The sequence below is a fragment of the Mobula birostris genome, chromosome 18 (genome assembly GCF_030028105.1).
Source record: "Mobula birostris isolate sMobBir1 chromosome 18, sMobBir1.hap1, whole genome shotgun sequence".
Lineage (NCBI taxonomy): Eukaryota > Metazoa > Chordata > Chondrichthyes > Myliobatiformes > Myliobatidae > Mobula > Mobula birostris.
In genome coordinates, this window is record NC_092387.1 from 26,427,530 (window position 1) to 26,442,094 (window position 14,565).

Sequence of the window (14,565 nt, forward strand, 5' to 3'; positions counted from 1 at the left end):
GCATCCATCTGTCACTCTTCTTACCACCGTTGTAAGATCACCTTTTATTTTTCTTCATTACAGTGTGTAAAGGCTAACCTAATTTGATCTCTCATCAAAGGTCAACATGGTTGTGATCTCAATAAAAATGTGTTAAGTGGCTTGTTCAGAAGTACCTTCTAAGTCTACACCAATAAGTGGGTTTCAATAAGGAAAGTTAATGGTTTATAATTACCTGGAAGGTGCCAATTACGAGTTTTCTGGCATTCTGGAATATCTCTTCGTCTGTCCATGTGGGATTTCGCTCTTGGAGTTTGGCAGCTAAATGATTGTGGTATCGAAACCAGATGATGTTCTCTGCTCGGTGGAATGGACTCTCATTTGCTTTTGCATTTCCAAAATCTGTCAGCAAGATACAAACAAGCAAAATTAGATCATAAGAATCTACCACTACACCACTTTTGTCCAAGAAACACTCACCTCCCAGCTCAAGGACAGCTTCTATCCTATTGAATATAAGACTCTTAAATGGACTGTATGATAAATTCTGGATTTCACAATCTACCTTCTCATAGCCTTTGCACCTTATTGTCTACTTGCATTTCTCTGTAACTGTATCATTCTATTCCATAGCCTATGTAACAGTTTCTTCCCCCAAGCCATCAGACTTCTCAATACCCAGAGCCTGGCTTGACACCAACCTACTATACCCTCTACTGTGCCTACTGTCTTGTTTATTATTTATTATTATTTTTTGTAGTGTCTGCACTGTTTTGTGCACTTTATGTAGTCCTGGATAGGTCTGTAGACTAGTGCAGTTTTTGTGTTTTTTTCTTACATAGTTTAGTGTAGTTTTTACATTTTTACTATGTTCTGTACCAGCAGTTATGGTTGAAATGACAATAAAAAGTGACTTGACTTGACTATTACTGCTCTTCCCTATTCATGTTCCCTGTTCTTACCTCGATATACTTATAAACCAACCATAAGATCTACTAATGGAATTAGGCCATTCGGTATTTAATAATAGCAGATTTTTATTCAACCTCAATTGTCCTGCCTTCTCCTCATAACCTTTAACCCTCGCTTACCAATCAAGAACCAATCAATCTCTGCCTTACATAAACTCAATGGCTTGGCCTCCACAACCCTCTATGGCAAAGAATTCCATACATTCACCATCTGAAGAAATTATGTTGTGAAATTACCTTTATGGATGGCACGCAAAATAATTATTGGTACATGTGACAATCATAGCCCAGTTACTAATAATCAAATTATCTCTTGGATACCACAATTTTACTGGACTACCAATTTACCCAGACACATTTCCAAAAGCCATTATAGCAACTGGGAAAATTAAATTCAAGTAATTAAATATATCAAGAATAAAAATGAGTAGCTGTAGTGATGACTATAAAATGGCCAGATGGTTGTGAAAGCCCATTTGGTTCATAAATAACTATCAGTTAGGATAGTCTGCCATTTCTACCCTGCTTGACCTACAGGTGACTTCAATGTAATTGTTGCTTTTATTTCCCCTAAATTCAGGAGAATGCTTAATATTAACACAAGAGCATGTATTCTTCAATTGGTTTTCTACTATCTAGTGTGCATGTGAGGAGATCTAATCAGGAACCTTCAGTGCCTTAATGTCTTCTTGCCTCTTGCACTCCCCAACTATCTGTACTATGAAGTTGAATGATTGAAGAGACATAAAGGGAGGATAATGACACAGGAAAGAAATGCAGGCTTTAATAAGATCTAAGATATCAAATTGCATCTTGTAAGCTTACAAGAGCATTGAGCACTTCAAGTTCCTTGGAATGAGCATCACTAATAATCTGTCCTGGACCAACCATGTTGACGACACCAACCTCTGTACTTCCTCTGGAGGCTATAGAAATTTGGCATGGCCCCGACCCCTCATACCAATTTTTATCGATGCACTATAGAAGACATTCTATCAGGTGCATCACAGCTTGGTATCGCAACTAGTCTGCAGAGAGTTGTAGACACAGCTCAGCCCATCACGGAAACCAGCCTCCCCTCCTTGGATTCTGTCTATACTTCTCACTTCCTCAGTAAAGCAGCCATAATAATCAAAGACCCTTCCCACCCTGGAATTTTCTCTTCTCCTCTCTTCCACTGGGCAGAAAATAACAAAAGCCTGAAAACATATACCAGGATCAAGGACAGCTTCTATCCAATTCATATCAGTATTAATTAATTCCTTAATATGATAAATTGGATGCTTTACCTCACAATCTACCTCGTTTTGATCTTGCACCCTATTCTTCACCGCACTGCACTTCCTCTGTAGCCGTTTTACTTTATTCTGTAATGGTATTGTTTTGCCAGAATGCACTTTGTAATGATTTGATCTGTATGAACAGCATGCAAGACGAACTTTTCACTTTAGCTTGGTATATGCTGTATGATAATAATAAACAAATTCTAATTCCAATTCCAAGCTTCTTTTCTCTCTCCCTAGGTTTCCATGACTCAGAATTTGCTTGAAAGTATCAATGCAAGGTACTTGATCTGGACGTCAGCTTCTTGTTGGACAGATGCAGCATGATCGGCATTATTTCCAAAAGTTCTGCTTTTATTTCAGAATTCAACTATCAAGAAGAAAATTTTACTCCACATTATCTGTCCAGATAATTTAACCCCATAAACAGACATTTTTTAAACTTCAATCTTCACATTTACAGATCATAGTCAATGTTGAGTTACTGTATTCTGAGTGCCCCAGCAATAAATTCAGCAAAAGAAAATTAAGAAAAAACAAACTTCTATTGATTTCAAGGATTATAGAACTTTGGAAGAAGTCACTGGAAGTGGTAACAGGTTTTGAACATTAATGACTTCCCTCCAAGAGGACCACAACCTTGTAGTTTGGAGGCTTGTGAGCCTCAATGTCCCACAGAGCTATGCTGGCTGGAGTTAGGGCTTTATACTGTGGCTCTTGGTAAGATCACCATGCTGAACAGGTCAAAGGGCAGAGGCCAGACTAAGAGTGGTCCAAAGGTCCTCTAGGTTCAGGCGTTCAGCGCAGGGCAAACAACCCCTGACTGGTAAAACAAAAGAGTTACAGAAATGGCAATGAAGAATCTTTCTACATCTGTGTGGCCAAAGACAGACAGAGATGGAGGACCTTCATTGCTGCACTAAACCCCAGTGGTGTAACAGGTGGTTAATATTAATGACTTCCACGAACAAAATAGGAGCAAATGAATTTGAATGGAAAAAGATTATTGTTTAGAGAAATGATGATCTTTGTTATTATTGTATTCTAGTTGTGTTTTCAAATCATTCTCCAGATGGAACATAAACAGACAATTCCGCAAGTTTGGCAGCATTCATGAAGAAAGAAATAGAGTCATTCTTTCAAATGAAGGGCCACTGATCTGAAACATGGATTCTGTTTCTCTAACCTTGGATGCTGCTTGAATTTCAGAGATTTTCCAGCATCCTGTGGTTACTTGGCTTCTACATTTCTTTTTCTTATTCCAGATCTTCCAGTTGTATATTTTTCAATTCAATATATAAAACAATGCCAATAATGCAGGGACCAAGGTAAATGCAATTACAGACATCCAGAATGGATCTCCTGTTCTGTTTAACAACAGACTAGCTCTCTATATGTGCATTAAGCCCTACTACATATAAAATTAAAGATAAATTTAAATAGCACTTTATGCTTCATCCAAAGTTTCCATAGGCAGTCTGAACTACTGCTACTACTACAACAACATAGGAAATGTAGCAGCCAACTTAGATTCAGCAATCTCACAAAACAACAAGGTAATAACAACCAAATAATCAAGCTCACTACATTGGACTCACTACTATAGACTTACATTTCTGGTTCCAGTATAGACAGTCTGGCTCCTGAATTGACTCTGATTCAAAATGGGAATGTCCTGGATAATGCTGGGGTGTTGTAGGAAATAATGTCAGCCTATGGCTAGGCCAGACAAAGTCCTGCCAATCAAACAGGTGAATAAGCTACATTTCTTTCTCTAAAGCCATGAAGCTTTAGAGAGGGTGCAGATGAGATTTACCAGGATGCTGATCGGCTTATGAGGATAGGCTGAGCGAGCTGTAGCTTTTCTCTTGGGAGTGAAGGAGGATGGTAGATGACATGATGGAGGTGTACACGATTATAAGAGGTGTAGATCAGGCGGATAGCCAGAGACTTTTTCCCAGGGTGAAAATGGCTAAAATGAGAGGGCGTAATTTTAAGGTGATTGGAGGAAGGCATAAGAAGGATGACAGAGGTAAAAATTTTTACACAAAGGGTGTGGGTGCATTGAAGGCCATTCCAGGGTTGGTGGTAGAGGCAGGTGCATTAGAGACATATAAGAAATTCTTACATAGGCATATGGATGATAGGAAATGGAGAGCTATGTGGGAAGGACGGGTTAGATTAATTTTAGCATATGCTACAAGGTCAATACAACATCATGGCCCAAAGGGCCTGTATTGGGCTACCTGGTTTTATGTTCTATGTATGTGTCAGGCTTTCCCAGCTGTCAAGAACTAAATGTTTCTAATATTCAGAAGCATTTAAAAAAATCAATTAAATAATTTTTTAAATCACTTATCACACAGGTGTTTACTTCTATTCAGTTTTAGGAGGCAGATGTTCCTTTAGAACAGAGATGGGATGGAATTTCTTTAGCCAGACAGTGGTGAATCTGTGGAATTCATTGCCATAGATGGCTGTGGAGGCCAAGTTATTGGGTATATTTAAAGCAGAGTTCTTGTTTAGTAAAGGTGTCAAAGATTACAGAGAGAAGACAGAAGAATGGGGCAGAGGGGCAAAATAAAAATGCCATAATCAAATGGCGAAGTAGGCTCAATGGGCCAAATAGCCTAATTCTACTCCAATGTCTTATGCTCTTATTCCCTTAGCGGCCAGCTAGTGGCACAATGGCATCAGCGCCGGACTCCTAAGCAAAGGCTCCCGAGTTCGAACCCAAGTTAGGCCACCACCTGAGCACGCTTTCCATCCGTGCCGAGTTGAGCATCAAGCTAGCCACTTGGCCTCGTAAAAAAAAGGGTCGAGTCAGGAACATTCATATCATGACCCAGTTAATCCGAAAGGAGACCAAACCTGACACCACGTGCCAGACAAGAATAGCTGACTGTCTGGTGCGACACGCAAAAAAAAAAAAATCCCTTAGCATGGCAAACTTGTACTCTCCTGCTCAACATGAGGGCATATCTGCGTGATCATCAGACAAGCTAAGTTTGCATGTTTGGTACGTGTCTTTTGAGTTCCAAATTTACATAAGAAATGCTCACAGTTCAGTGCACGGAATGCCAGAATTTCCTGAAAGTTCCAGTCCAACCAGTTTTTATGACGTCAGATGAGTGATAATTATGGGCCAGGGCTAGACATGGGGGCTAGTCCTACAGCTCTTCACTAAGATACTGGCAAGCATATCTTCTACAGCCACCAAAGAAAGCTGATGATTCCTGAAGAAGGGTTTCAGCCCGAAATGTTGACTATCTATTCAGTTCCATAGATGCTGCCTGACCTGTTGAGTTCCTCTAACATTTTGTATGTGTTGATGGGACTTCAATTGGATTTTGTATCAAAAATCTGGTGCATCCAACAATACAGCACTTACTCTACCATGCACTGGAGAACAATCTGGATATGTTCTGTCAAGTCTTTGAAATGGGGCTTAAAACCAGAACCTTCAGAAACAGAGGCAAAAGTTCAGCCAACCAAGCATATCTAGAGTAAATAACTGCAACAGCAATGCAGTGTAAATTTGTAATGCATGACTATTCTCCTTATAGATCTATAGCTAGTTATCCAAACTAACTCATAAGGAATGTTTTTACAAGAGGAGTCAAGCTATTTACCATAAAGTCCCTGAACTCCATGTTGTCCGGTTGCAGGGTCTGCAAATTTCCACAAACGAATCAATCCATTACTTTGTCTCGGCAACCGTTGGTCTGGGCCAGAAGCCAGACGCCCACCAGAGAAGGCGCGCAGGGCATCACTCCAAGAATGTGATGATCCATAGATAGAACTTCCATCAATCCAGGTGGTGACATGGTTTATCTAGAATGGAGGGATGACTGCCAGATGTAAGTTAGCACACAAAAAATATCTTATGTAATCCATTCCTGTTGATAAAGTTGAGTCTTTCTTAAACTAATCTGTACCCATCAACAAGGTACCCAATTTGAAAGCAACATGCACCTCATTCCCTGATGTGTCTTAGCCTCATACAGGATTCTACTGTCAACAATTATTATTCATACAATGCGGACAGAAACTCAGAGTTCCCAGGTACCTTTAACATTATAAAGTTATTGCTAAACTGAAATGTTAACTTTAAGCTTAAACAAGTACAACACAGACAGAAAGATCTTCTCGTGCCCTAACCAGATGTCCTCCCCCACAGATCAGTGCTAGGAATAGGTCACCCTGTCAGTCATTCACTTCTTATTGGAGTGGGCTTGCTCCACCATCTTGAACTACAGAAGTAAGTTAATTGGATGTGGGATGAGATAGGAAATATCCAAAGTGTGGGAAATACTAATAATACAAGCTCTTTAAAATTGAAGTAACAAACAATCTGCTAGAGGAGCTCAGTGGGTAGGGCAGCATTTGTGGGTGAGGTGAATGTGAAGAATAGTCAATGTTTGTGCTGGATCCTTGCATCTGTAAAATTGAAACCCATTCATTTCTTAGTGACAGCCAGTACAATGGAGATATAATTTAATTTGGAGATACATCATGGTTATAGGCTCTTTGGCCCATTAAGCTGCACCAGCCAATTACACCCATGTGACCAGTTAAGCTACTAACCCGTGGGAGGAAATCGGAACACCCAAAGGAACCTCACGTGCTCACAGGGAGAATGTATAAACTCCTTACCGATAGGTTGCTAGCGCCTTCCATGCCACCCTATAAGGAAAATCTTTTTATATGGAGAGTGTTACGATATGTAAGGGAGGTGGGAATAGATTCTAATTTTGATAGATATTTGAGAGAAAATAATTTGCAAGAATAGAAGGTAAGGTCAAGGGAATTAGACTAACAGCACAGGTGTACTGGGGGAAATGGGGGATAAATTCAATGGGCCAAAGGGGCTCAGTCTGAAACACTGACTGTTTTTTCATCTTCATAGATTCTGCCTAACCTGCTGAATTCTTCAGGCATTTTGTGTTTGTTGCTCATCTGTGCTGTAGCATTCTATAATTGTACGTTGGGTACCTCAGCACATTGACAGGACCTCCAACAGTGCCGCACATCTTCAACCAAAACAGACAATGGCCAAATGGTCTCCCTTATCTCCATTTGACATAATTATTGCAAAATATTCATTTTATTGTGTTATTAAGCATTGTTGAATATTTTGACTTATTCTTCAGTTGAGGTAAGGAAGTTGCACTGAGGTCTCATGCAATGTTCAGAAGCCTAATAGTGAAGAATACTGACTAGAGTTAACATATCCATCGATTTTCACTTTTATATAAGAGAAATTATTCCATACTATGTGCTTCCCTACAACCAAATGCATCCTTTATTCCATCTCTCCCTGCTAGGAAAGATAATTGGAGAGGATGTCAACTGAAGATCTGTATCTCTAGCTTCAGATCTGTTTAAAATTTTATTCAAAATGATTTATCTGTTGAACAATTGCACTGAGCTCTGTCACATGACAAACCTGCACTCGGGGGTGGTTTGGACTTTGTCCCGATTTGGTTGTCCATCGAGAGCGCTGAAATGGAAGCTCCACCCTCCCTGTGCTATTGGGATCAAAAATTGGGTCTCCAGAAGGAACCTGAATGTTAAGAAATTCAGCAGGACATCCATTTCCAACCACTTCCAAAATTTCATCAAAGACGTGAAACCCTGTAAGGTTCAAACAAAGCAGAAAAATATTTATTATGAAAGATTCAATAAAAATATATTCTATTCATAGGCATATAGATGTAAGAAAAATGGATGGTTATGGGACTGTTCATTTGTCATATGGTGTGAACGATCATAGTCTTTCTATTGACTATGATTGATCCTGGCAAATTTTCCTACAGAAGTGGTTTGCCAATGCCTTCTTCTGGGCAATGTCTTTACAAGAAGGCTGACCCCAATCCCTTTCAGAGATTGTCTGCCTGGAATCAGTGGCCGTATAACCAGGAGCTGTGATATGCTCCAGATGCTCATACGGGCATCCACCACCTGCTCCCATGGCTTCACATCACCCTGATCGGGGACTGCAGGGTGGGGGTGGGTGTGAAGCAAGTGCCTCACCTTGCCCAAGGGTGACCTGCAGGCTAGTGGAGGGATGGAGTTCCTTACACTTCCTTTGGTAGAGAGATATTTCTACCCCACCACCATACGGGGCTGTATAGGATGCAAACATTGGAATGATCCTGGACTAGGTTTATATAGATCAGTATAACAATATGGGCCAAAGGGCCTGTACTGTGATGTACTGTTCCATGTTCTGTGTTTATTTTCTTTCAAATAAAGAATGGCAAACTTTATACTTTATACTTTATTGTCGCCAAACAATTGATACTAGAATGTACAATCATCACAGCGATTTGACTCTGCGCTTCACGCTCCCTGGAGTACAAATCGATAGCAAGTATTAAAAATTTAAATTATGAATCATAAATAGAAAATAGAAAAGGGAAAGTAAGGTAGCGCAAAAAAACTGAGAGGCAGGTCCGGATATTTGGAGGGTATGGCCCAGATCCGGGTCAGGATCCGTTCAGCAGTCTTATCACAGTTGGAAAGAAGCTGTTCCCAAATCTGGCCGTACGAGTCTTCAAGCTCCTGAGCCTTCTCCCGGAGGGAAGAGGGAAGTGTGTTGGCTGGGTGGGTCGTGTCTTTGATTATCCTGGCAGCACTGCTCCGATAGCGTGTGGTGTAAAGTGAGTCCAAGGATGGAAGATTGGTTTGTGTGATGTGCTGGGCTGTGTTCAGGATCTTCTGCAGCTTCTTCCGGTCTTGGACAGGACAACTTCCATACCAGGTTGTGATGCACCCTAGAAGAATGCTTTCTATGGTGCATCTATAAAAATTAGTGAGGGTTTTAGGGGACAGGCCAAATTTCTTTAGCTTTCTCAGGAAGTAAAGGCACTGGTGGGCATTCTTGGCAGTGGACTCTGCTTGGTTGGACCAAGTCAGGTCATTTATGATATTGACCCCGAGGAATTTAAAATTTTTGACCTGTTCTACTTGCGCACCACTGATGTAAATGGGGCCGTGTGGTCCGCTACTCCTTCTGAATTCAACAACCAATTCCTTTGTCTTGCTGACATTGAGGGATAGGTTATTGTCTTCGCATCATGCCACCAGGTTCTTAATTTCATCTCTGTACTCAAACTCATCATTACCCGAGATACGGCCTACAATTGTTGTGTCATCAGCAAACTTATATATTGAGTTCGATGGAAACTTGTCAAGAATTATTAGACTTAGGATGAAGGATGAAGATAATACCAAATGTACTATCAGTAGATATGTCTTCACAGTGAGTGGTTATAAACCAGAAGCAGATCCAATCATGGCATTCAAAAAGTGAACTGGATAAAGACTTCAACAGGTAACATTTGTGAGGCTATAGGCAGCTAGTCCAGAGATTTGGACTAGCTAGAGTTCACTTGCATAGAGGTGATGTGACTCTGTGCACTATGGGATAGAATTAGCTTGGTTGCAGTCTGTTGTACTATTTCCATTGAAGGTCAGTAGTCTTAAGAGTGTTTCTGGTGGAACTACAGACATGACTATGACTGCTGATACTCAAATAAAGGAACTGATAAACTAAAATAGATCACCTGAATCATCACTTCTTGTCCTGATGGTTTCATGATTCAACAGTAACTACCACGATAGCTAACTTGGTAGCACAGTAGTGGTACTGGTAGAGGCACTGCCTCACAGTGCCAGTGAACTGGGTTCAATTCCCATTATGGTATTATGCATAACACCATAGGACTATAAGACAAAGGAGTAGAGTTCGGACATTTGGCCCATCAAATCTGATCCGCCATTCAATCGTGGCTGATTTAATTTCCCTCTCAACCCATTCTCCTGTTTTCTCCCCATAACCTTTGACGTCCTTACTAATTAAATATCTATAATCAGCATTTAAAATATATGCAGTGATGCTGCCTCCATAGCCATCTGTACAATGAATTCAACTGATTCACCACCCTGGCTAAAGAAATCCTTTCTCTTCTCCGTTCTCAAGGGACATTGTTCTATTCTGAGCCCATGCTCCCCAGTCATAGATTCTCCCACCAATGGAAACATCCTCTCCACATCCACCCTATTTAGTCCTTTTAATATTTGGTAGGTTTCAATGTGATTCGCCCCCCTCCATCATTCTTCTAAACTTCAGCAAGTACAGGCCCAGAAACATCAAACATTTCTCATACAGTAACCTTTTGTCCTCCTAAACCACTTCTGGAGCCTCTGCAATGTCAGCATATCCTTTGGTAGATATAGAATCGAAAACAGCTCACAATACTTCAAATGTGATTTGACCAATGCCTTATAAAGCCTCAGCAGTACATCCATACATTCCTAGTCCTCAGATGTAAGAGAAGTTTGGATAAGTACATGGATGGGAGGGTATGGATGGCTGTGGTTCAGGTGCAGGTCAATAGGACTAAGCAGAAAAAAAGTTCAGTATGAACTAGATGAACTAGGGTTTACGACTTGCACCTGACTACTCTGATATAGGCTGCACACAGCTTCTCTTGCCTGCTGTGCTCTTGAATGAGATTTTTGGCAGGTGTCCTATTTGCAGCCACCTCTGTGCTTGCTACAGACTCTCAGCGAAATCTCAGTTTTAAAGCTTGTATCTTTGATTTCAAAGCCCTCACTCCTCCTTTCCACCATAACCCACTCCAGCTTGAACCTCACTGAGACATATGCACTCCGCGAATCCTACCCTCTTGTGTACATCCAGTTTTAATCGCTCCATCATTGTCAGCCACACCTACAACTCTCACAGTGCCAAGCTTTAGAGTTCTTTACTTAACCTCTCTATTATCTCTTCGTCCTTTATGAGAAACATGGAAACTTAGAAACATAGAAAACATACAGCACAATACAGGCCCTTTGGCCCACAAAGCTGTGACAGACTTGTCCCTACCGTAGAACTACCTAGGCTTTACCCATAGCCCTCTATTTTTCTAAGCTCCATGTAGCCATCCAGGAGTTTCTTAAAAGACCCTATTGTTTCCACCTCCACCGCCACCGCCGGCAGCCCATTCCACACACTCACCACTCTCTGCATAAAAAACTTACCCCTGACATCAAGTATAAGATAATATATTTGCAGAAAACTAGAATGGAATGCATGAAAATAGTAAAGCAAAGAGCAGAATGATCTAGGAGAACATAGCAAAAATGCTCAAAGCAGCACACATAAGTATAGTTATTGAGAAAGCTGATGGGAAACCTGTTTTTCATCTAAAGTAGAATGCAGAAATGCAGGGAGATCATGATAGGGTTTTTAAAAGCACTGTTAATGCAAAGCAGAAGGTTCAGCACCATCAGAAACCTGAAGTCAAGCACTACCAGATTCAGGGATAGCTACTTCACTGTAACCATCAGGTCCTTGAACAAATCTGCACAATCCGAACATATCCTCAGCCATGGAACACTCTCAGACTTGCACAAGCATCCCTGAAAACCAGTTTTTTGCACTAATATTCTATTTTGTAATCTTTTTTGTCACTGTCTTGTATAATGTATGTCCCATGTACTGTCTGAGTTGTAGTGTCCATGATATTACTGCAAGCAAGATTTTCATTGTACCTGTAACTCTCCATACCTGTGCACATGGCAATGAACTACACTTGAACTTGCAATGGAATTTAAGAGGGTGCAGAAAACTTTTCCGAGTTTGTTGCCAAGGCTGGAAAGTAATTTCTTTGGAACAATGAACATGGAAGGGAAACTATAAGAGGTCCAGATAATATAAACAGTAAGTACTTTTTCTCCTCTTAGCAGATGTCAATAACTTGGGGGCAAAAGGTTATTTAGGAAAATATTTAGAAATGTTAAGAAAAATAATGTATTAATTCTGGAAATAACAAGTGAAAAGAAAGCCATACTCTTCATTTATACAAGAGCCCTTGAATAATTCACCTTTTACTCTTAACTGATGACCTCTAGTCCTAGAATAAGAAAGACACTATTAAGCTGGTAAGAGTGCAAAGCAGGTGTACGATAATGTTGCCAGGAGTTATGGAGAAAGATCGGGTAGGTTAGGGCTTTATTCATTGACACACAGGAGACTGAAAGGTGACCTTATAGGGGTATACAGTATAGATATGACAGGCATAGATGGGTGAACGCACTCAGTTTCTCCCCCAGGGTAAAGGAATCAATAACTAGAGGGCATGAGTTTGAAGTGAGAGGGGAAAGGTTGGAATGAAGCTCAGGGGGCAGCACAGTAGCATGGTGGTGAGCACAATGCTTTACAGTGCTGGCAACCCAGATTCAATACCCGTCGCTGCCTGCAAGGAGTTAGTACGTTCTCCCCATGACCGGCTGAATTTCCTCCAGGAACTGCGGTTTCCTTCCACAGTCTAAAGATATACCGGTTGGTAGGTTAATTGGTCATTGTAAATTGTCCCATAATTAGGCATAGATTAAATTGGGGGATTGCTGGGCAGCGTGGCTCAAAGGGCCAGAAGGGCCAATTCTGCACTCTATCTCAATAAATAAGCAAATAAAACTTCTTCACACAGAAGGGTGGGTATTTGGAACGAGCTGCCAGAGAAAGATACAATAACACCATTTAAAAGGCATTTGGATAGATACACAGGCTGGAAAGTTTGAGAGGGATGTGAGCCAAATGCAGACAACTGGGTAGCAGACACCAACAGAATCAACAAACTCATTCATAAGGCCAGTGATGTTGTGGGGATGGAACTGGACTCTCTGACGGTGGTGTCTGAAAAGAGGATGCTGTCTAAGTTGCATGCCATCTTGGACAATGTCTCCCATCCACTACATAATGTACTGGGTGGGCACAGGAGTACATTCAGCCAGAGACTCATTCCACCGAGATGCAACACAAAGCGTCATAGGAAGTCATTCCTGCCTGTGGCCATCAAACTTTACAACTCCTCCCTTGGAGGGTCAGACACCCTGAGCCAATAGGCTGGTCCTGGACTTATTTCATAATTTACTGGCATAACTTACATATTACTATTTAACTATTTATGGTTTTATTACTATTTATTATTTATGGTGCAACTGTAACGAAAACCAATTTCCCCCGGGATCAATAAAGTATGACTACTACTACTACTACTACTATTAGCTTAGATGGGCATCTTGGCTGGTATGTATGAGTTGTGCCAGAGGGCTGCTCCTGTACTCCATGTCTGTATTGGATAATCTCGCACTGTTGTTGCAACATCAAAACCAAGAAGTCTGAGGGAGTACTCAATCAGTGCAACACCAGGCACTGACTGCACTATCGCCTCAAACTGTTATCACTGCTCGTGTAGGCAGTTCTACATCCGGAAAAGATGATTGTGAAATCATGCCACCTACTCATGCCTTTCCAGTTTATATTAGCAAGGACACCAGGAAGAACGCTAGCCACTCTTTTACAAAATATTGCCCTGTGATATTGAAGCCCACCTTTCTCCAATTACTTTAAATAGTCATAAATAGAGGAGGAGAAGATGGCGGCGCAACGACAGCGCGCGCGGCCACTTCGGTGGTGATGTCTGTTATCTGTCAAGTAGGGGACCGTGCACAATTCTGATTTGATGGAGACAGACGTGAGAGTACAGAGGAACATCTGGAAAACTTCTGAAATGCCCACTTCGCTGCCGCTGCTACTGTGTGTTAACCAGAATCTCCAGAGCAGAAGGCACCGAAATCCTCGACTTTGCTTGTTTCAGCGGCCGGGGCAAGGTTGAAGGCGCTCAGCAGAGGGTAGCGCTCAGGAGGCTGTATCGGAGAGGCTGGTCGGAAGCTTGACGTTTTCAGATGGATGGACTCAGTGTCGGCAGTGGTCGGCTGCTTCCAAGGCATCAGCAAGTTGATGGTGCCTGGAGGTTTATGGCAGGGAGTTTCTCCCTTTTGCCGCCGCTATCGGGTACTCGGGGACTTTTGAGACTTTATTTACCGTGCCCATGGTTTGTTCTTCATCAAATTATGGTATTGCTTTGCACTGCTGTAACTATATGTTATAATTATGTGTTTCTGTCAGTGTTAGTCTTTGGTTTGTCCTGTTTACTGTGGTATCACTCCAGAGAAACATTGTATCATTTCTCAATGCATGCATGCATTTCTAAATGACAATAAAAGAGGACTGAGTGTTCTCATAATCTAATTTTGCCAACTTGGATTTGCCATCTCCACCCTTTGGTTCTTCAACCAAATGGCAAAACCTTAGCTCTTCTAAACTACAGCTTAGAAACACTATGATCGCATTAATCTCTTTGCACCAAAATGGACAATTTTTTGTTGTAATTGAGTTTTCTGGTTAAAAAAATGTGTATAATTTATAGTTAACTTATGTTTTTCATGCCAATGTTGCTTATCTGATGCTCTGTGCC

The 14,565-nt window shown here is 41.1% G+C and overlaps 1 protein-coding gene across 1 annotated transcript in view; it reads right to left on the reverse strand.

Moving 5' to 3' along the window:
* Positions 1-14,565, reverse strand: part of LOC140212011 (dual oxidase 2-like) — a 166,376-nt gene that overhangs the window by 113,240 nt on the left and 38,571 nt on the right. Inside the window, exons 4-6 of the mRNA XM_072282367.1 lie at positions 7,683-7,870; positions 5,866-6,067; positions 215-381 (exon numbers count right to left, since the gene is read on the reverse strand). Coding sequence (XP_072138468.1) covers positions 215-381; positions 5,866-6,067; positions 7,683-7,870 — 557 coding nt within the window. The remainder of the gene's footprint in view (positions 1-214; positions 382-5,865; positions 6,068-7,682; positions 7,871-14,565) is intronic.